General features: G+C 39.2%; 1 protein-coding gene across 1 annotated transcript in view; it reads left to right on the plus strand.

Moving 5' to 3' along the window:
• cnksr1 (connector enhancer of kinase suppressor of Ras 1) overlaps positions 1-24,227 on the plus strand; it is a 39,685-nt gene that overhangs the window by 9,281 nt on the left and 6,177 nt on the right. The window contains exons 5-14 of the mRNA XM_084742775.1: positions 9,541-9,582; positions 9,714-9,833; positions 12,739-12,798; positions 16,635-16,703; positions 16,946-17,071; positions 18,433-18,563; positions 21,236-21,411; positions 22,882-23,048; positions 23,142-23,175; positions 23,656-23,831. Of these exons, the coding sequence (XP_084598901.1) occupies positions 9,541-9,582; positions 9,714-9,833; positions 12,739-12,798; positions 16,635-16,703; positions 16,946-17,071; positions 18,433-18,563; positions 21,236-21,411; positions 22,882-23,048; positions 23,142-23,175; positions 23,656-23,831 (1,101 nt within the window). The remainder of the gene's footprint in view (positions 1-9,540; positions 9,583-9,713; positions 9,834-12,738; positions 12,799-16,634; positions 16,704-16,945; positions 17,072-18,432; positions 18,564-21,235; positions 21,412-22,881; positions 23,049-23,141; positions 23,176-23,655; positions 23,832-24,227) is intronic.

The following is a 24,227-nucleotide window of genomic DNA, read 5'->3' on the forward strand; positions in this document are numbered from 1 at the left end:
AACAGCCCGGACAAATTCTACTGATTTTTCCTTTAAAGGTGAAAATCATTCTGTAGATTTTTTGTCCCACAAACATACCAGTGAGACTGCCTTCTGTTTGTATGCCCCTGACTCACTGTCTTTGGATATTTGAATGTCAAACTCTCTCTGTCTTTTTAAAAGCAAAGTAAAAGTTTATCTTTTTAATCTGGCTTTTAATTTTTAATTGAGAGTAATGGTGTAATCTTAGTTTTTTATGCTTCAGCTATTGGTTTTTACATAGTTTTTATACTTGATGTTTCTCATACTTCATTTGACCTACTTTTATCTATAATATTTTAAAGATTTTATTGTTGAAATCTGTATTCTTCCATTTTTTTTAATTCATCTTTTGTCTGTGTTGTTTTAATTTTGCTATTTGAACTACTTTGGGCTGCACGTGTGTAAAGGTGCTCTATAAATAAAGCTGAGTTCAGTTTTTTGGAATGCTCTGTTTTCTTTAAGGGGTTAATAATGTTAACAGAGATCAATTAGACATAATTTTGATCTATGTTAGCCATATATGATTGGTCTGAACCAGATCTAGCAGTTTCGCATGTTTAGCCAAGAATTAAAACAAGCCCTCAGGACTTTCATGTGAGAAGTGAGAGTTGTGGTCTTTGCATTGGTGTACAGTAACAGTATCATTCTTCTTGTGGTCCACAGGGGAAGGAAGAAGTTGTTGAGCTTGTTGACTCTGACACGGATGTTTTTGTGAATCAGACTTGCTCATGTTGACTGCCGTTTTCACTCATTGTTGGTATGCAGCGTGGCACTGAGTGAGTGATTAGTAAGTTAAAGCCCTCACTGCTTTTGTTGTCGGTGCCTCTGAGAGCTTGATCATCGTTTGGTAATGTCTGGCCATTGTTTGCTCAATTCCTGTTTTTGAACTTTGTCACACTGGTGTGTGTGTGCATGCAGGTGTTTTAAAGGTAGGGATTGTCGCTGGTGTAGTAGGTATACTCCTAATTTTTTTTTAAAGTGGCACACCAGCAAAGAATAAACACCCTCTATTGTAAACGGTGACATGTTACACTACTCCAGCATGTTTAGTTCAGCCAAAAGTGGGCCAGTAGTATTATTCCATTGTCTCTTAACTTCTGGTGCTTGAATTCATGTCGTAAGGACCATTATGAAATTTACATTAGCTACAGAAGAGGTGAAGATTTTGCATTCGATACTGGCCCACAGAATTAAAGGTGAGACAACTACATAATTATGTATTTTGAGTGAACTATTCCTTATTTCTTAGTCCATTCATGCATGAAAATTGGACAACTATTCTCTCACCTTGCAAGCAGTCTGCGGGCCAGTAGTTTCCTTTGTAAAGTGTCGCTTGGAACAGCTGATTTGCAACAGATAGAGTAGGCCAGAGTGTGCCACCTTTAGAGCTGCAGCGTTTAGTCAATTAATTGATTAATCGATTGAAAGAAAATTAGTTGCCGACTATTTTGATAATTGATAAATGGCAAACATTTGGTGGTTCCAGCTTCTTAAATGTAAGGATTTGTTTCTCATCTTTGTCATTTATGGCAGTAAATGAAGAGTTTTTTGGGCTGAAGCAGCAATTTGAAGATTAACATGATTTGTCACGGGCCACTTTGCAGATATTCCTGATCTTTCACAGGCCTAATGCATGTATGCGAATGTAAGCTAAATTCAAGATGAGGCAAACTTGAGGTCCCCAATTCCTAGAGACTGAAAAAAATGACTATTGCATTCAGCTGAATGGTCGACTTCATGTTGGATTGAGACAATGGCTCCAGGAGACTTTTTGTTCTTACTGATTTTGGTGCATGTAGGTGAAACATGCTGGTGGAAACCACTGGTGGACGACCCATATCAGATTTGAATTTCACCCCTTTTTGTGCCAAGTTTTGTGAGATGTCATGCTTAGCTACTTATCATTTTTTGAAATGATAATAATTGCTCCAATTTCAATAGGGCTCTTGCACAGATCGGTGCTTGAGCCGTAATAAACTGCTTTTTGTACCAACAGCATTTTTCCATTGAGTCACGTTAATTAGTTTTTGGTGGTCTCACTTGCCAAACTGGCTGGTCAAGCATTGAAGTGACAACAGTTTCAAGTTACCACAGATGTAGTCACAAAATAACACTGGAAATGAATAGGGTAGTTTACAATCCATAAAACCTGCACAATACTTGTTTTGACAGGTGCTTAATTAAAAAAAAAACCTTTGCAGGTGAGTTAAAAGATCAGTCACACCTGTTTAACAGAGAAGGGATAACGAGAAATCTCATGCGCATGGGTTCAGGCTTCATCTGTCAGCTCTGTCATCATAGCATTATAAATCTGAAGGCGCAAGCTTTGTAGGAGAACACGTTGATGTACTCACACTAATAGTACGTACTGTACAACTGAGTCACAGTACATACACTCATGTGTGTTTTCCCTATGCAATAATGATCATATCAGCAGTGTAGCGTTTACTGTCAGTCTCATAGAGACTAGCATGGTCATGGCTTCTTAAAATTTCCTCCTGGCTAATTGATGCGGATGTCATGCCCACATGTAATGTTTCTGTCATGCCGTCAAGAGGCCGCGGCTTCACCGTACACGTCTTTTTCTGGAGAAGTGCTCTCACAGAAGCTACACCACCGTCCTTCACTCCAAAGAAAGGACTCTTATTTCCTGTTTGCCTGCATGTGTCTGAGTGTTTGTGTGTTTCTCCACACACCCTGAGGGTGATCAAGGTCGGTAGTCAGCTGGTGTTGTTGGGATCCCACACTGGAATTGTCAAGTCTCAGTTTCACTCAGTCCGCTTTGAACTAGCTGAGCAGCAGGCAAAGTCCAGGAGAGAAAGAGAGACGGGGAGGAAAAAAGAGGGCTCTGTGAACTGAACCTGGATATGAGAGCAAAAATGAATTTCTGAGCATTATAGTAAGGTATGTAAGTTTAATGGTAATTCTAAAAAAGATAAGTAGAGAATTTCTGTCACATGCACAATGCTAATCAGAGTTTAGAAAAGTTAAGCAGAGCTTTGTTGTGCAGTTAAAAACTAATCTCAATTTAGTAAATCTTTCCGTTTAGCAATGTAAACTGAAATGAAATAGAATTCAGTCAATATGGAGATGCTTGCCAACCCAAATCAAAGTGCTGTCAGGACCTAGTAAATAAAAAGACGTGAGGAAACATTTGCTTTCAGCTGCTTTGTATTCCTTCACAAAACATTGCATTGTTTTCTAGCTAACTAACAAATTCTTACATTGTTTGCCAGTTAGTTAAAAAGTAAGTAGTTATATTGTATGTATGTACATTGCTAAACAGCTAAAAGGTTAACATAACATTACATTGATTGCGAGCTAGCTAAAAGTTAAGAAAGAAACACAATATTGTTTGAGATGCATATTTAAACTCAGTTGGCTTGAGTCTGGCTCTTAACTTTCCTTGAGGAACTTGCTGATTTTTCTCATATAAACGTGATTATTTTTTGAAGGTAAACATGATTTAATTGGGTTTAAAATTTATTTCTTGGACATGCAACCCAGCCAAGGAAGCAGTGAGACAAGTCTGTGACTGTTGCTTTGTTTAAAAGGTGACATTTTGGTTATGTAATATTTTCTTTTTCTTTGACCGGAAAGCTATAGAGAGAACAGCACACTAAAACTGCTCAGTTGTTTGCAATGTCTCTGCTTTTGGACGACTTATAAAGCTCAGCATGGGGGAAATAATAAGGCTTGAATGTTATAATGTATTATTTATGGTGCTGAAAAAGAGTAATCTGTCGCTGAGAGGAGTGGAACAGTAAAAGGCAAGGACCTGAACATGGACAGGAAGGAGAGAGGAAAAGAAGTAGCAAGATTTGGACGAGACAGTGAGAGACAGGTGTAAAAGAAATCTTAGTCTTTTTATAGCAAGTCTGTGACCCGGTTGTAAATAGAAAATATCTACTGGTGAGGTCCAAGTATGTAAACAAACATGCCAAGACAGTGAGAACATGACAGGACTTGACTTGACGAGGCTGTTTGATTCATAAAGCGATACGGAGTTGCAGACGACAACAAGACGAGAAGAAAAGGCGGAAATCTGTTTAATTGTGTGTAATCAACACACTCTGTGTTTGCCAAGGGGGTACATTCATGTGTCACTGCATCTTTTTGTGATAGTTTTTCAGCCTTTTTGTAAATGTGTGCCCATGCATGCCTGTGTTCATTCTTCTTGTTTGCTTCTTTCTTTTTTTTTTTTTTTAAGAATGTTACTCCCACATAATGGCTTGTCTTTGTTTCCAAGACAACTATTGAGAGAACAGCTTTCAGGCACAGATCGCTGCTGTAAAGTTAGCTCACCACCTGATTGAGCCACACACCAGGCTTCACAGCACAACACAAGACTCTTTTTATCAAGAAAAGTGGATGCATTTTATTTTACAGTTCAGCAAAAGGCAAAGAGATTAATACTTTTCTCCTTTTATAACAATACTGAAAGATTTCTGTCTCCATTTACTCCAGGTACTTATTGATACACGTTGTATTAACTGCAGTAGATGCCAGTTTGCACGTCCTTAATTTGGATGTCAAACTATTTAGTATACAGTTTATGGCCCAACTCACAATTTGGACTGCTACACTCATTTTTTCATGTGCAGGTCCTACATATTACTCCTTTCAAGAGGGTTCGTTAAATAAAATCAATATTTGTTTAAGTGTACTATATTCAGAATATAGTCACCACTTTACTGTGCAGTCAGACAGCCTTTTCCTGCAGGGAATTGCTGTTATATAGGTAAAATATTGATCTCTCCAAAGCAACCAAACTCCTTAAGGAAAATCAGTAATTTTACCTCACATAACCTGGGAGTTGCTGGACTGCAGCTGCCTTAATCAGTTAGGTTTTTTTTTGTAATTTTGTGTGACTTCGGTCAATCTGAACTAAGCTTTTAATACATGGGGGTCCCACAGTGACTGATAGAGGGCGTAGCAGACCAGCAGTTCTTGTGTTCTGCAAGTTAAAACTAGGGACGTTGCTTATTGAGTTTGGTTGGTTAGGAAAAAGTGATATTTGACTTATATAAGATAGTTTAGTGCAGCTCATTCTGTATGGGATTGTCTGCCGTTTATTGATGATCTACAGTACAGCTGTGGCTAATATATAACTACTGCAGCTGCAATGACGGAATAAAAGGTCAATCTTGAATGTCACTGTGCGGCTTGAGCTTTTGTGCTGTTGTTTGGGCACAAAGCTGCACGAAAAGGTCTGTACAATGAAATTATTGTTTTTGGTTTTTTGATGGTACTGTAGGAAATGGTAATGTGCGGCATATTTTGGTGGCACACCTACAGTCTTGAAAGGCCAGATCTGCCCCTGGACCTCTTGTTCTGCTTTGGTTGGTGGAGAACTACAAGTGATTCATCTCACAGTAGCTCTACTGTTTAATGTCTTTAATTCTGTGAATCCTGTGTTATAAAATCCAAGGGATTTGAAGATAGTTGCAGCTGTTTTCAAGTGAAGCATTTTAGTTAATCGTATTTTATTGAGGAGAAATCAATAGAAGGGCACATGCTGGAGGCTGTTGGGGCCTCTGATGTTCCTTAAATAATTAATTCAAGTTATAAAGTGATTATGCGTGCATGTGTTTGTGTCTCGAAGTCATCCTCACTGAGGAACCAGCAGTGAGATCTGTGGCTTCGTGCCCCGTGCTCTCTGTTTTCTCACCACGCCCTCCTGATGTTACCCTGGTTTCAGGGCAGAAGTGTACCTGTCGCCCACCTCACACACAGTAATGTGCTGTTTCCTGTTCTGGCAGAGTTAGAAAGAAATGTGGAACAGGTCGTGCTGCTGTGGTGGCGCCTCCAGTCACCTGGCTACGAATACAACGGAAAGCAGAGGTTTCAGATGTTGGCTGTATTTTACCTCATGTCTAAAAAGCAGTGGTGAGATGCAGGAAAGAAAAAGGTGTTATTGTAATAATGAAGCAAAGGCAGAAGTGATAGTGTGTTGTAGGAGGTGGCAACAAGATTTAAACCTCAGCTACTATTACCACTTCCACTACTAGATCGCACTTACGTGTATCTGTCCTGGTTTTAAACCACTGTTTCATTACGTGTAACACTTGAATCCTGTTTACATTTAGCAGAAGTCTTACCTTTCTTTATACAAGTTGAACAACATCAACTTTAATTTCCCTAATGTGTCAGGTTTGCCATAATATTTACATTGTCTGTCACTACTGTGGCTGTAGTCAATCAAAGAAAATCTTGGTCAACTGAAATTCTACCTAACCAATCGATTTATCGATGGGAAACCTGCACACGATCTCTTGATCGGGAGACTCAAACTTTCCATCCATCCCCCCAAATTATTTTACACAGTGGACCATTTGTTTTTCACACACAGCTATAATGCTTGTCTTTCAAGTAAATTTAACATTACATGCAGCAGTAATATGAAAACACACACACACAGTCACACACCAATGAACACGCTCAAGCTGGCTTCCATGTACAAACAGTGCTAGCGCAGCTCGCACTGTAGTATAAACCTCCACAAAAAGCAACATTAAAAAAAGTTACCGCCTACTACTCTCATTATTTAGTTGGCTTCAAATGAGGCTTAACGTTCACACATTTTCTCTTGACTGTCCCTCGAGACTAACATCGCCCCAGCCTGTGGGAACAGCCACATTAGCAAGATGCTAACGCCAAATTCAACAGATTGAAGTCAAATCACAGACGGCCGGATTCGATCTATGTTACCAGCCCCCGTTGTCATCCAAAATAAACTGTTTATCCACTCAGCATGCGCGTCCTTGGAGGCTGGGGGTCAATGCAGTGATTTGTACTGGTGCTTTAACATGGTGTCATTTAGTTTGGAGTTTCATTAATCAAAAATAAGATACATCAGGTCTGCATAATCCATAAGTAATGCATTAAAAATCACTTCTTTCCTTATTTAGGTAACACCAGCAACCAACCAGCAAATCAGAATTTGGTTGGACGAGAGCGTGATGACCAATCATCTGAGCAGAAGGCGTCACTCCTAGTCACTGCGAAGTATATTAATTGTGTTAAGCCATGCTAATCATAGCATAAGGTTGGCAAAGTCATGCTGCTGGTTGATCAGTCCACCACTTTGACGCAGACATTAAATATCTTTAGCAACTATTGAATGAATTTGTATAAGATTTGGAACAACCATTCATATTCCCATCAAGATGAATTTTTGGTGAAATCTTTTATGGGCTTATGACCAAGTTCCTCAGCTGTACGTTGTGTTTTGTGCCAATTAGCAAATGTTAGCATGTTATCTCACTAAACTAAGAAGAATATAAATATCTGCATTGTTATAATGAGCATGTTGATGTTATAATTTTGCTCAAAGCATCACCATGACTCAGCACAGTCACACAGTGCTGCTTGCATGACTGTAGACTAAAGCTCTTTATTACCTTGTGGTATTATCATGTGGCACAAACTCCTCTTAGTGGCTAAAAGAAACCCCCTTAATCTATTTTCAGATGCATTTACCCAGGTCTGTTTGCACTAATAATATGTTGTTGGTAACATTAGCAGCTGGCTCTGCAGGAGGTTACAGCTTCAGCCCCTCTATATTTGTAAGTCAGGTTGTTTGTTGATTTCCTGAATAAAATGGGGTTTTTTTCTGTTTATTCTATTAATGAAGCCCTAACTAGCTAACTAACTAACTCAACATCACTCAGCCTAGCTCACAGCCATGACGAGGGTACTTTCCTTGAGTAGGGATCAAGATAAAGATCAGAACATCTTTGGGTGTTTATACACAACCTCGAGTGGTTTGTTGTCATGTAAATCAAATTAAAGTAGGATCTGCATCTCTCATGTGTCCACGCTTAAGGGCCTAAGAGGAATAGCAACAGACACGACAAACACCAAGTAGACAAGTTGAACTGACCAGCCATCCTGACAACAGCCTCTCCCAGTCAGTCGTACCCCTCCCTCTGGACTCGTGTCACAGCCTTTAATTAGTACGGAAATCCAGCCGTGTCCACTGGTGATCCCTTGTCACATTTCACAGGGATTAGTTTGCATTTAAAATCCAACTCAGTGCACCATCAGCCATGGCAAATTAGTTTAGGCAGTAATGGCATGTGGCCTACGTCTTATTCAGTCAATATTGCATGCTGTTTAAACACCTAGCCTCTTCTCATTTAAACTGTGTCATCATCCGTCTTCATTCACAACCTCCTCCTCATAGTAATGTCTAAAGGATCATTATCAATACTTCTCTTAAACCGGAGATTAAGCAGTTTAATTCCACTCTACTGATTCTGTACTGTAACTGTGACACTGACCACTGACTTCCTGTGTGTGTTTGTGTGTGTGTGTGTACATTTGTTACATAAGGTGCATAGCCAGGCTTGTGTGCTTGTGGGGATTAGTGTAAACCCTTGGATGAAGTGGACATTACACACTGCTAAAGGGATTTTCCACCTACTGTACTGCAATTTATATAGAGTATGTTAATTTTTTTTGTATTTTTTCATTCATACGCTCAAGCAAAATATAAACGCAGCACTTTTGTTTTTGCTCCCATTTTCACAGGCTGTACATCCTATACAAACAAAAGGTTTATTTCTCTCAAATTTTGTTCACAAGTGTGCTTAGTGTGCTCTTCTCCTTTGCTGAGATATTCCATCCACCTGACAGGTGTGGTATTTAGAAATGCAGTAGTAAGTGCAGTTTTTGGCGCTTCTTCCTTGGCTTCACTTCTCTGCAGCTGAGGCTGCTGCTTGGTCACAATAAAAGACCGCTCTAAAATGTGCAGTTTTATTTGGAAAAAAGACATTCATTAGGCACTGGACTATGACTGTTTCACGTAGGGCTGCACATACCAACGTTTTTCCCAGGAAGATAAAGTCATGACTCACCCTACTCTGTCTTTGTTGGCTGGGTTGGTTAGATTTAGGCGTGATGAGTGATTGATTGGGAAGCCAATCAGACGCGGAGTAGGACTAATAGAATAGTCAAATAGCCATATTTCAGTGCCTAATGATAATTTTTCAAGATCAAAATGCACATTTTAGAGTGCCTTTTTATTACAGCCAGTCTAAGACACACCTGTGCAATAATCGTGCCCTTTTTCAGCATCTCTGTATGTCCCACCTGTCAGGTAGATGGATTACACTGGCAAAGGAGAAGTGCTCACTCACAGAGTTAAACAAATTTATGAGCAAAATATGAGAGAAATCTAAGATCTTTTACTTCAACTTGTGAAAAATGGGAGCAAAACCAAAAGTGCTGTGTTTATATTTTGGTTGAGTGTACATGAGTTCTGCTATGATAAAAAAAAAAAAAACAGTACAGGTCTGGAGTGATGCCTCTCTTGCCTCTGGATACCGCGGCCCTTCCACTTCCTGACTCATACTGTGAAGAGGAAATGGGACATGAGTTTTGAGTCAGATTGCCCCATTTCCACAAATCAATATCAAAATTAGTTTACGTAGGGCGCTGTTGTCTCATTTTGACCCACTGCTTTGTGAAACTGTTCCATTGTTACTCATGTCATGTTGTTTCTTCCATCAGCAGGATACCTCTGTCTATGAAAAGGAGAAGGACATCATCTCTGTGGTGAGAGAGACAACTATTTCTATATGTCTTTACTCTCTAGAAGTAATTTCTCTTGTTTTTCCTCTTGTTGTGTTTGTTTCTGTTGTATCATATGTTATTGATCGTAAATGTTGTTTTGTTTCGTCCTCTAGTGTCGTCAGTTGGTGGCGGTGTGTGATGAGATCCTGAACTCGAGTCCTGAAGGGCTTCTTACCCACACTGCTCAGCTCGAGAGTGTCGACCTGGTGCCTGTGTCGCCTGGTGATCAGCTGGTAAAGCCCTCTTATTCATAATAACTCTGACCTTTAGCCATTATTAAATGCAAATGTTTTTTTAAAGTCCGAGCTCATGCAAAAGTGTTAAGTCTTTTACTGTATCGGACATTTGTTCTTCTTCTTGCCTCATCCATTATTATTATTTTGAATTTAAAGAAATCAGTTAATTTACTGATGATCATTCCTAACGACACAAAATCTTCTAATAAGATTGATTTGAAAATGTTTTAGAAACTGTAAACCAACTCCAAGATTAAGTGTTGATCACATTCAGATTGTTCACTGTCACCTCTGTTTGGCCATTTTTTAGGTCTTATTGCAGAGTTATTTCCTGTTCATCTGTTCAGCGTCTCCTATCTAATTATTGCCATCATTTTAAAAATCCTTTCACCGTTTTACCGCTTCACCAGTTTCACACATCAGCTCTGATTCTGTATCTTATTTTCTCTCATTCTCTATCTCTCATTTTCAGTATTCATTTTCTGCCTTCATCCTCGCCTGGAGTTTTCATCATCGTTTGGCTCCACTCGTCTCTTCTTTCATCTAACTCAAGGTTCTCTCTGTACTATTCTCTTTATTCTCTCCTAAAACCTCCCATCTCTTGTCTGGTTGTTCATAAACACCTTTCTATTCCTGCCTCCTCTCCTCTCTTAATGCCTTAGCCTTCAGTCAGCACATAGGGTACAGCAGTTAGAGCTCTCTCCTTTAGCTGTTTCCTACATCATCTAGTGTCCTTTCCACTTTATTTCTGCAGTCGGGAGCAGTTTTGTTCCAATACATTTTTTCCAATTTCCTTCTCTTTTGTGTACTCAGTCCATTAGGTAAAAATCTCTCATGTTAGATGATAATAGCTGTTCCATTTCCTTGGGCTCGTTCACTCGCTCTATCGACCTCTCTAATCATCTCCGTGTGTTGTCTTAAAAGCGAATATGCACATTTTCAAGCTCCACTTCATCACCTCTGATGCTGTAGACAAGCATACAGTGTTTTTTCTGTTGTTGTTGTTGTGCAGAAGTGTTTCTGGGTGGCGGTTTAAGTGAAACTGTTGGGGGTCATTTTTCACATCGTTTCTACAGTGGAAGTGGATAATTTTTACAAATGTGCTCAACAACCAGCAACAAAACGAGAAATTGATTGGAGCACATCGCTGATAATGAGGTCTGCTTCTAAATGATAAAAAGTAATGGGAACTAAAGACAGACAGAATGGGAAGTGAGAGGCAGGAAGAATTATAATTCACACACACTGAATGCTCAAAACATGATGACGCACACTGGGTCTATTCAAAAATTAAATTTGAATCTACAAGTTTACATTCCTGTATTTTCCTTCTTTCACTTTCCTTAAGTTTAAATTAATTCCAGTCACAAAATATAAATATAAAATAGTTTTTAAGCTTTGAGGTCTGTCCATTGTGGTTTATATGTGCAGCGCAGGGACATGACTAACAAAATAGTGACTCAGCTGGTACCATTATCCATTGTTGGTATTTGTCTTGGTTTAAAGCGCTGGATGTGATGGTTTTTATGTTTTTGTTAAAGCATAAAAGCCTTTAATAGAAAAATAACAGTGTAGTTAGCCCAGATGATGAATATTTTACTACATTATGTTGTTGTAAAGTTGTCTCTTGGAACTGCAGCACTGAAATGGTTTATAACAAACTATAATGTTCAATTTATTGCATCGATTAAATTTATTTGATGATAAACAACTCTTCTCAATATATGTATATATACATACAATAAATATCACAGAGGCTAAAAACAGAGGGCTTATTCCCATTGTGGTCCTCAAGTATAACACAGATATACAGCAGGCAACAGGGAGGCTATGTCAAAGTGCTCTTGATTTCTCTATATTAAAAGCTAAAAATCACAATTGAATGTGCTACACGAGGTACTTATCAGTGGTTAGTGTATTACCTACATTAGATGAAGGTCGACACACCCCCAGTTTGGTGAAGCAGCAGGAGTATCGTGTAGGAAGCGAAAAAACGAACGGTTGTGGACAGGGTCAGCAGCAAAACATATTTTAGCCGCTTAAAAAAGGTCCACCTAAAAAAATCAATATATCAGTTTGAGTGTATTCTATATTTAGAATATTTTCACTGCTGCTCACTGCAGCAACTCTTGTGTTTTGTGTAGTGTAAAGTTACAGTTTTTGCCAATGGAGTTTGGTTGCTCTGGAGAGAGCGATGTTTGGCTTAAATAACGGAAATTTCCTGTCGGAAAACATTGTCTGAAGGCAACGTAAAGCAATGATAATATTCTAAATATACCACACATTGACCTAGACATTATAAGTCAGTTTGGAATATTGTAAATAATCCAAACTAACCTTTTAATGCACAGTGTTCATCAAAAATAATATCTTCTCCCCTCAAGAGAGATATTATTATATTACATTATATTATATTATATTATATTATATTATATTATATTATATCAATGTGTTTCACTATATTGTCATTTATTATCTGTCGAGCCTCCACTTGTGGCTCCTATCTAATCAATATTTTGGCCTGTAGGATGTTATATTTGTGGCCGATAGGAGGAAATGGTTTCTGGTCTTTTCAGTTCGAAGTTTAAATCTGTTCATGTCTCTGTTGTCATGTGATATGTATTGATTATGTGATCTGGGTTGTGATTAGTTGGCTCTGTCCATGCCCTATATGACTTGAAATAATCAATCAAGCCAGGCTGACGGGTAATTACAGCCTGAACCATCGATAGATCTGGAGATGGACGTCAATATCTCAGTGACGACAAGACAGAGTGATGTTTATGAGTCCATTAGTGTGAATAATTTTGACACTGTGTATTGCAAAGGTGTCATTATATGCTGATTTATCAGTCCGAAATGTTCTTTATGTAACATCTTTCTGTTTCCGTCTCTGTCTTAGGGGATTGAGATCGCGTCCACTGGCTCCAGTAACCACTACGTGACCGGAACTGCCGCTGAGGTCAGACTCTCTCATTTACTCTCCTGCTTTCGCTGTTGACTCAGCTCACAAAACCACACAGTTAACCATGGCTGTCATCTCAGTGCTCTTAACCAAGCCTCTGACGAGAGCATGACTCAAACCTCTGCTCCTCTTCAACTCCAGACCTAAAGGTTATCTTTGATTACAGTTTGTCTTTTTGCAAAGAGCCCCATGAAGAGACATCCAGACTGCCTTACAGTGTCTGTTTTTGTAACTGGTAAACAGCTGTGACTCTATGGCTCAGGTCTGTCACATATTTCTGCAGGAGATAACACTCACGCTCACACTTAGAATTCTCCTTTTGGAAGGTTTTCATCTGTTAAACACAGATAGCACACTTGTTCTGGGTGTCTCATCTAAAAGGAACTGGAAGTACTTTTTCAGTTGTGAGGAGCAAAAATAAAGAAGAAGACTTATCAGTTTTTCTTTTTCTGGCCCCCCTTTTTTTCCAGAAACACATCAATTCTCCTCTGTTTTTGTGACCAAAAACTCATTTAGTGGTTGTTTCTGGTGGAAAATAAATCAGTATACAATGATGCCTTTTTCTGCTCTGAATTCTGCTCTGCACAGTTAAAGTATAAAAATCTTAATTTGGATTAATTTATTATGAGAGCATGAGCTCCAGACCAGGCAGAAATCCCCTTGGAACAACTTTTGTGTGACACGTTTTATTTTTAGCTGTTGGCTTATCTTTCTTTGCTTCACTGCTTTGAAACTGAAACCAATCAGAGCCCCTGTGCTGCAAATACTTTGTATTTATAAATATCTGCTGGAGGCTGCTGACTGCAGACTGTTTGTAAACAAAGACACTTCCAACCTATCAGTTCACAAAACATCATGGCTTGTTTTACATTCATGATTAACATGGTACTTTCCATTTTACCTTTAAAGATTCAGGAAGTGAGTCTGGAGAAAGATAGTTGAATGTTGAGTTTCCCAGGTTGTCAGATTACTGATGCTCAGAGTTGGTGGCTTGTAGTGTTTCCACGATACTAGATACTAGATACTCACGATTTTAGATTTTTATTTTTATTAAAAGTTAATATAGCAAAGTTATAAGATGAAATGGGATGTTCAACCGGAGCAAATGAGATGAGGGACAAGTTCCCGCAGTTCCCACATAGTCAGGGACTGTGTCAGAACTCACTGTCAGACAGAAGAGAGAGCGAGTAGTTGCAGCGAGCACCAGTGTGTTGATACTGAGAAAAAAGTATTTAAAGCATGTCAAACATTCACTACCAGTATATCGGTGTTTTTGACAACATTGGTGGCTCGAACGTGGCTGATTGTTGACCCCGGCACTTTCCTGATTCTGTGGTTAGTGGAGGAGAGAGTTGTCAGCTGTACCTCGGCATCAGATCGCATTGCAAAGCCCACATATTGTAGCCAGCTCATGGTGAGCAGAGTGTCTGTGGCAAGAGGAGGATGGATTGTCTATTTCCCAATCAGTGTTTCTCCAGGAGTTTGTAGCCTGTCATGCTGTTGCATTTCTCTGTGTACAATGATACAGATAAAAAACACGAGCTGGAACTACTCCTTCCACCCTCTCTTATCAGTCAACCAGCAGCGCATGTTGTCCCGAGGATATTTTTTAATAAGTGCACCAGCTAATATAAAAAAATATATTTTGAGTCCCTTTAATTCCTCATTGAAATGTTTTCCCTTTGCATTTTTTGTAAACTCAGTCGACTACAGCTGCTCTGACTAATGATTTGAATCATCAGCTATCAGGGGGAAGCCTTACTGAACTGTTTTGGGGTTGTGGGGAAAAGAAAACAGTATCTTTCCAGAGCAAATTGAACTCAGAGACTCTTTTTATTTTACACACTGGTATCAGATCGATATTGTTATCAGCAAAAACACAAAGTTCAAGCATCCAAATCATAGCGGGAAGGAAAAAATGGTATTGGAACATCTCTATTGATTGTTAAATCTCATTCTCAGGTCATCTAATATTGACCATTTGGGAACCACTGGGAAATCTAATACATTGGATTTATTACATTAAAAGTGGTGAATTGTTTTAGTATGCAGTTTTAATTGATTTGGCTTCTCTGCAAAAATAAAATCGTCCCGTGGAAAGAGCAGAGATGCATGATTTTCTGAGAAAAGATCAGTTGAGGATCAGAGGGCTTGTAAAATAAACAGTGGAGCGATGGAGCGATGGAGAGATGGAGGAGTGTTTATCAGCCAGAATAAGGAGGGCTTGTAAAGTGAGTGTGAGGGCAGCTCAGCTCCCCTCTGGGACAGAAAGATGGAGATGTTATTTTTCCATGATGTCAACAACAAAGTACCCTCGACTCCCCTGCTACTGCAGTTACTGTACATCACAGCGGCTGGCTGCTAATAAGAGACGTGACCACTGCCCACTAACACACACACACACAAAGCACAGCCTGTACCATTTTAAAATCAACCTGGGCGCTATAACTGTAATGTGTCCACAAAGTTATTATTCCATTTCAATGGATCACCTCAGGATTTCCTCAGGACATTACGGGTGGGCGATATGATGGTACTGCAGGACAATATAAGTTTTACTGTCAGACTTTTTCCACATCCTGGTAGCTATTACTGTATAGTAATTGGGGTGTTATTCTAAGGACACACAGCGGATGAAAAAATTGGGAGAATCAATGATTTTGAAAGCTCATTACAGTCGATGTCAGGTATGTAGTTCACTGGACCAGCCAAAAACAGAGATTTCTGTTAAGTTATTCTAATTATTTTATCCAACAGTTTCTTATTTAGAGTGTTTGTTTTACGTCACATACTGTCCAATGATAGAAGATTTTATCCATGTTCCCTCCTAGACAATGTCAACATTTTACAAATTATCATTACAACAAATTATTTCTCACTTCAAAAGACATTGTAAAAGTTTGCAAATCATGATTAAGTGCCAGATAATGCAAATAATGTTGCATTCAGTTGCTCCTCAGATGGTCTCATTTCCCAAGTTGGGAAGTCGTTCTTCTGACTCCAGTGTGTTGATGAGCTTTGAGCTTGTAATGTGGAAACAACAGGAGTGCTACAAAGGGTAGGGTTGTTGTTGTCATTGTGCTTGTTTTAGCGTCTGGGTGACAGGTTGGCTGAAGCATCCCAGTGAAGATTCATGTTGCTGTCCAAGTCTGCTGAAACACTTTGAAGCTTTATATTATTACAATGTGATTTTTTGTCCCAGTCTTGCTGCTGCGCCAGTAGATTCCTTAAAACCACTGAAACATTGCTTAACCATGACTTGTTATCAAGGTTAATGTTAATAAAAAACTTTTTGAACTAATCTAGGTCATTCAACATGGACTACATGGTTACAACCTAATACCACATTACAAATTACAAATGAGGAAAAAATTGATATGCAATACGTGATAAAAAAAAAGTTAGCAACCAAACTTTACTTTCATCCGGCATATTATGATGTCAGCAACTCAACAACTCAGCAAGTTTTTTAACCAAAATTTTCACAGACTTTTAGGGTTGTTGGTCTAACTTGACTAGGTGGTCAGGTGAAATTTCCCTGTCAAAAACTAAATTTTCTGATTGTTCTGACACCAAATGAATCCTATCCTGGTAATTTCAATTATCTGTACTCAACACTCACAAATCTTTTGATGAGGTATAACAAAAATTAAAATTACACTCATGTACTCTGTCTCATTTGTCCACATTACTACAGTAAAACACTGAATGTCTGCCTGTTCACTCACTGAACGTCACAGTGCGTACGAGCATCATTTGTCCCTAAAACAATATTTAGCTGGGTTTTATTTACTATGAGTTCTTATTTGTGTTGTTCGTCTCTGCTTTTGCAGCCTTCTCCTGATGTCTATGTGAAGATCTTGGCTGGTGATGAAGTGATTCAAGTAAACGACCAGATAGTGGTGAGTGTTATGTAATATATTATTCAAAGTATGTGTACACAAGCCTGTGTGTACAGTATGTCTCACTGCTTTATTGCACTGTATACACACGGTCTCAGTCTATGTTTGTATGAGCTGTGAATTGTCTCCACTCCGAAGCAACAAAGACAATCCTCTGTACAGTTACTGTTCCTGCAGAGTGTTGTGTGAGTGTCTGAAACAATAACCTTCAGCCTGACTAATCGTCCGTTCTGCTGCGTCAGGTGGGCTGGAGCCGAGCTAACCTCGTGAAGAAGCTGCGGGAGAATCCCAATGGAGTCACTCTGGTCCTGAAGAAGATTCCTGGATCAGTGCGACGCAAACAACAAATCCAGGTCTCCTCCAAACAGGTCAGGGATCATTAAAGTCTTCCTCCACCTACCTCATCGCTCCGTCAACTCTATGAGCTTATCAAAATAGCAAATGGAAACTTTGAATATACTCAGATGCTGATCAATTGGAAAGCGATAAAATTATAACTATTTGTTATATAATATAATTATAGTGTTTCCTGCCCAGGGACTACAGATGGAAATGAGCTTATAGCTAACTCTGGTACAGCTAAGGAGCTGTGCATTGTCCCTGTCAAATAAACAAACAAAATAAGTTTGTCTGCATTGATACAGGTTTCAATAATACAATACTTGAGCTTCCCACCCTGAGTGTGACGTCACAGGAAAACAGGTGAACAGGCTAGCTACAACCAAAGATAGTCACAGCAAAGAGTAGAGCGAACAGAAGTTAGCTGTTACTCTGGTGATATGCTACTGTCTATTTGTTAAGAGTTACTTTCAACAGGTGGCAGGATCATACTAGTTTCCCCTTACATACACTATTCATCATTTGCTTTCTCATCCATGTGTCACACACGGTATCACCTCCACCAGCCCCGTTTTGACAGAACATTTGGAAAAACTCTGCATATCATCACCGTTTACCAGTAAATTACTCACGATGGGACCACACAGGGCCTCGGGAATCACATTTCTCTTCTTTTTACTCATACTTTCCCTCAGAAGCGGCTTGAAAACTTAATTTAGAAATTGTCAAATTGTTTGTTGAAGTCATTAGAAGAAACCCCAAACCAGCATTGTTATTGCTGCACACGTATCATTTTCATTTTCTACCAGTTAGTTTGAGTTTAGGATAATTACATCCAGGGGTGACAGAGACATCCTTCTGAAACTGGATTGTTTACACAGTTTATGTCAGGAGAACCGGAACCTTTTCAGCAGGAGAATCCCCTCTCTGATTTTCACTTCACATCACTTGGGATCCGTTTCCATAAACACTTACCAGGTCTCTCAGTTGTCACTATGCCGACTGTTGTTTGTCTTTGAACTACACACTTAATTACATGCTGCAGACAAGCGCACAAGCATTTCACACTCCCTTGTGACCATTATTACCATGTTAATCTGAGAACCAGTCAGTCATAGGGTGAGAAAACATACATAAGGAGATGTGTATCAGCTCCCTGTTGCCCTGCTTTTAGCACAGACTTTGTGTCTTCATTTGTGTGTCTGTCTCTGTGTTGTTGCCTCATGCCATAAGCCACAGAGGAGACCTGAGGAGAAGCTTGCCACTGCACTCCACATGACATCCGCTTCTTTACCTTTCTGCTAACCCCTAAACACACACACACACACACACACACACACAGTTCAGTGTGCACACTCACATGCTTGTATTTCTGCTGATTTCTTCTCAGAAGGAGGAAGAGGAGACAGAAGAGAGGTCAGAGGAGGAGGAGGAGGAGGAGGAGGAGGAGGAAAAGGAGGAGAATCCGAGACACTCCATATTTGAGAGGGTAGCAGCTTCTGTCAGGTCCCTCTCTTTCAGGTGAGAGTATAAATTAGCTTTCCCTTTAATAATCAGTTATTCCTTTTAATAATTCTGGGTGTATTACATCACTGTGAGTGAAATTGGATTGTAATATGATTTTTGCATCAATGTGATTTTGTTTCTGATTTTTCAAGTATTTAGTTCAGTGGATTAACCAAAACTGAAATTTCCACCTCATGTTTTTTATCCATAAAAAGCATCTTAATCGATATAGAAATAGAGAAAGGATTATAGCTATAGGTGAATATGGATTGTTTCTGTAGTTTTAGGAAACCTGAACTTTTCCTTCATGAGAACTGAATGATTCCTATAACCAAAACACATCACTGTCTGGTGCATTAATGTATTTTTGTGATATCATCAATCATTCAGCTCTTTAAGGTCCAGTGTGTAAGATTTATGGGGGTTTATTGGCAGAATATGGCAGGAATGGAATGTAATATTCCTAAGTATGTTTTCATTAGTGTGTAGCACTAACAACAGTGGATTTCTTTCTCTGGGTGGGGTTGCTGCCCCATCCAAAGCAGTTTAAGTATCTCAGGGTCTTATTCACAAGCCAATGTGAAATGGAGAGTGTCATCAGCAGTAATGGAGGGGTTGTACTGGACCAGCATGGTGAAGAGGGAGCTGAGCCAGAAGGCCAAACTTTCAATTACCAGAGGATCTACGTCCCAATCCTCACCTGTGGTCATGAGCTTTGGGTAGTGACTGAAAAAATGAGATAATGGATACAAGTTGCCGAAATTAGCTTCCTCTGAAGTGTCACTGGGTTCAGCCTGAGTGAGCAACTCAAACACTCACAGGAAGATTGGAGTAGAACCATTGCGTCTTCATGTGCATTTAGCATGACTTTTGTGGCCACAGTAGGTTCTCCTGCATGCTAGGAAGGGGAGGGTAAGACTAGATGTTAATGCTAGTTGCCACTAAATCCCACACACTGAGGAATTTGTGACTGCCAGTAGCAGTGTGGAGCATTGTTTTGATGAGTGGGTCCGCGTTTTATATTTAAATGCATGTGCATATGGGTGATGTGTTACAACAATGATTTCACTCTATTCCACTGACCAATAGGTGGCGGTAATGTGCCTAAAATTCAGGGAAGAAGAAGAGCTGTGAACTAGCAAACAGTGATGTAAACAATGCAGGTTTCAAATTTTAAATGTTTTTTGAGGAGGGAAATGCTTTCAGCGTGTTTGATAGACCACAAGGATAGACAGAAACTTTATGGTGAGAGACACTGAATGTAAATTTTATGTGCTGAGAAGAAAACTCCACAGGGGACCTTTAATCTTAAAACACAATACATGCAAAATAATCAGTTTTGCAGTAGACATTTCCTTTGAAGCAAATCATCCTGCAGTACCTCGGCCTCTAATCTCAGTTACATTCTTTCTTGAATATTTTCATTTCCTGTGTAACCAATAAAAAATAGCTGATCTGTGGGAACTTGAACTGGAATCTTTTTAAAGGCGTAATAACTCATCTATGGGCATGTTGAACATAAGTTTGTTTCACAAAAGTACCAAGGATTTACTCATTCGAGCACAACCTCCCACAAACCCTTTGACCTCCTTAATCTGCCGGTAGGTTTGTGATGAGGTCACACTGCAAATGCCATAAATTCCACTATGCACACCCACAACCCACGGCTGACTGGAAATGAGAGAAAAGGAAGAGACGAGTAGGGAGTTTTAGAGAGATGAAGAAAGACACAAACAAGTGGAAGAAAAAATGAAAAGATGAGGAAAAAGAGTGATGGAGAGGCAAACGGAGACGTGAGAGCTGATTGAGAGCAGGCGAACTCAGACAAATGGAGGGAGTAGGCGGGGATGGCACATTAAGGTTGTAAATAATCCTGTCACATCCTGATACACAACTCCAGTCTAAAGGAAAAACAAGTAGAAAGTTCAGGCTAATGGCATATAGAGTCATATTTCACCTCTTTAAAAGACAATATAGGTCATTTAGGTTGTTTCACTTGTCAAAGACATTGTCACATGATATTGTGGTTGTGACGACGGCCTCTATTCACCACTTGGGTTGAATCAGCAAAGATAAATTTAATCTAAGATAGCTTCTAATCAGACTCGAGCAGAAAACCAGGTGTAAAATGAGTAAATCCAGATTTAAATGTAAGCAGAGCAACGTTACACAATTAACAACTAATCTCCGTTTAGTAAATTCAAGTTGCAAACCAAGTATGGAGCGTGTCCAAATTAAAATAAAGAAATAAATAAATTTGAGTGCTGTCGTAATCTAGTAAGGGGGGAAAACTCAAAAAGAAACTAAAACTGAACTTTCAGCCACTTTGTATTCCGTAAGAAAATGTTACGTTGTATACTAGCTAGCAAAAAAGTGAACAAAATGTTACATTGTATGTTTGCTAGCTAACTAAAAAGTTGACAACACATAACATTGTTTGCTTCTTTCTAAATTTTGAGCTATCTTAAAAGCTTGGCACAACATGATTTTAAGTTAAAGCATGATTTAATTTTGAAAATGAATCTTTGTTGGTGTATCCCAGTCTTATTGTTTGTATGTTTATTCATTTTGTAGCAGCTGAATCTGAAATCTCAGATGTTACAGCCTTTCTGAAGCACCTGAAGGCACCATCATCCAGTGGTTTTTGGTTGGTGTTGTGATGGGTTTCTTTGTGTTTTTCGCTCCAGGAGAGCCGTCCACGGGCCTGAGGTACAGCAGCAGCAGCAGCAGCAGCAGCAGCAGCAGCAGCAGCAGCCTATGGGACAGGAGGAATCAGAGTTGCCCTCTGACAAAGAGCTGGAGGGCGGTCTGACTCTCACGTCATTTCAAAGCCAACAGGGAAGGCTGTCACTGTCAGCCTCAGGTAAGAAAACACAAAGGCAAGATGTTGTTTTTTATTCTGCATGCTGAAATTGTATGTATCTATTTTCAGCTGTTAAAGCAGGATGTTGTCTGGAACATAAAGCAGAGAGGGTTTTGCAGAGACAGGTGGATCTTGATAAAGAAATCTGAAAGAATAACATCCACTTAAGCCCTCCAAATATGTCACTTGGGTAAAATGAGGAAAAAAATGCTAAATTATGTAAAGAGGCAATTTAAAATAAACCTATCACCCTGGGATCTTTCTGTTAGCAGTGTAGACGACCCAACAGGGTATATTTTAATGATGTTTCTATAGCCTATGTAGCAAAAGAATTTTTTGCCTTAGATTATGCAGTTGATTCTCTTCTTTAAAGCTACCCAGGAGTTTTTAAGTGGTTTTGAAACAGTCTCCATTTAATACTGATGGCTCTATATGAGCCAACAAGACTATCAAGAAGACTATTTCTATATAGTGTAATGGCTGCCACTGGGTGGGATTGTCTGTGAAATCAGATGAAACGAGCCTGTGTTTACATTTTTACAGCCAATGTTACAGTGAGTAGCCAGTAAAAAAGAAGAATCTTTATTTAGATATTTTTACTTTCAAGGGATCATGGAGGAAACACTACTGTTTTTGTCCACAGGGGCAAAAAAAATCAAGAAAACATGAAGGTTCCTTGTAGTAGCTTCAAAGCCCAGATGAAACAGCATTTCCAATATTTAGTTTCCATACTGTGATGTATTTCTGAGTGAAACAGGATAGGCAGGCAGGACGTTGTGAGAAACCGCTGTTCCATGCTGTTGCTAGCTGCTTAACTAATTAATCCTCTGTGCTGATAAACATTGAAGACTGATTGATGGGTGGATGTCATGATATTTGGTTTTACTGGAAGAAAGCATCAATGGATTTTGATAGAATACAAAGAAACAGTTTTGTTCTTTCTTTTTTTTTGGCATATATTATTAAATAGCCTGGTGGCACAATGTGACTGGGGATATTATCTAAAAGGTTTTTAAAAAGGCATTTTTCATTTCATCTCAACTTTAATGGCTTCATTGAAAAAACAGGATTTTCAGGATTGCTTGTGTGAAAATGCTGCTTTTCATTTTGCAGTGACATTAAAAGGATTTCACGGCGTAACCTCACATGAGATGACAACAAATCAGAAAATTCTCTCTTAATGGAAAACCGGTCAGAGTAATTGTTAGGGTAATGGATGTATTGCACTTGTATCAGTCACATAGATGAAATTTGTCACCTAGATACAGTGATGTTGATTTATTATGGAGTATTAAATGTAGATTAGAAATTGCTTGACGTAAATTCAGTGTGAATTATGTATAAATATACTATATGGTGTGCTGAATAGTTGTATTTTCCTTGACTGTTACCCCTGTCACTGTACTTATAATCTAATCCATGTACACTGCTGGCTTCTGTAGATTGATTATGTCCGTGTGTGTTTCTTAGGTGAGTTTGAGGGTTTAGACAGTTTGAGGCTGTCTCCAGGTCTGAGACAAGACCAGTCGCCGTCACCCAGAAGTCCTTCACCCTTTGGGTATTTCAGAAGTTCTTCACCAGGAACCAATCAGGAAACGGCGAGCATAAGTTCCTGCCCTGAAATGGTGGGACACACGGTGAGGAAACCAAGAAAGACATGCAACCACTTAAAACATTTTGAACGTCACAATTTTAAACATAAAATAAACTGTATCTGCTTCTCTTTTCAGGGGAATAAAGACAGAGAGAGGAACTCTACAAAAGGTAAAAGTTTATGCTATAATACTGTATGAATATAATGCAAAATGCTTCGCCACTGAGCTGTAGTCAAGAACAAGTCAGTACCAAAACCAGGCTCCATAGGGGTACAGACCGAATCAAGACCAGAACAAAAGCAAATTAAGCACTAGTTTAAGAGCAGAGTAGAGAATAAATAGGTGTAATGTTCATAGAAAATGTTTCCTAAGGATTAACAGATCTATGGGTAGGATTTAACATGGAGGTAATTATTAATCCACGTGAATCTACTTTGTAATATCCCATATTTTGTGCAATACATGGAAGAAAATGGAGGAATATGCACAAGTTAGAGTGTTTATCCTTTGAAAATGTTTAGATTGGCAGGTAAAAGTCAAAAGATGTAAAAACCCTCAGAATCAGGGAAAGTAAAGACCAAAATACTGGGTGTTTATCTCTGTATAAAACGCCATTGCTTTTCTTCTCCCCACCTTTCCGTCTTTCCAGGAATGACGACAGCAATGAGTCGGCGTCGCGTGTCCTGCCGTGAGTTGGGTAAACCCGACTGCGATGGCTGGCTGTGGAAGAAGAGGAAGGAGAGCAGTGTCTTCCTCACGCAGAAGTGGCAGCGCTTCTGGTTCGTCCTCAAGGGGCCGTCCCTTTACTGGTACACCAGCCAACAGGTGGGAATAAACCTAAGGATATATTTAAAGGGATAGTTTGGATTATTTGTAGTGGGGTTGTATGAGCTACTTATTCATAGTCAGTGTGTTACCTATAATTTACCTACAGTAGATGGAGGTCGACACGTCCCCAGTTTGAAGAAGCAGCAGTAGTGCTGGTATAGGATGTGCTGCTGTGGTCAGGATCAGCAGCACAATGTATTTTAGCCACTTAAAAACATCCATCTAAAAAAATCATCATCATTATAAGTGTACGCTATATTTAGAGTATTTTCTCCCATTTACCTTGCCGTAAGGCTGCCTTTTTCAATGGGAAACTGTCCTATGGAAGTCAAAAGTTGCTCTCTCTCACTCAACCAAATTCCCTTTGTAAAAGCAGCAGTTTCACCTTGCAGA

This window comes from Lutjanus erythropterus, chromosome 18, assembly GCF_056507025.1.
Source record: "Lutjanus erythropterus isolate fLutEry1 chromosome 18, fLutEry1.hap2, whole genome shotgun sequence".
NCBI lineage: Eukaryota > Metazoa > Chordata > Actinopteri > Lutjaniformes > Lutjanidae > Lutjanus > Lutjanus erythropterus.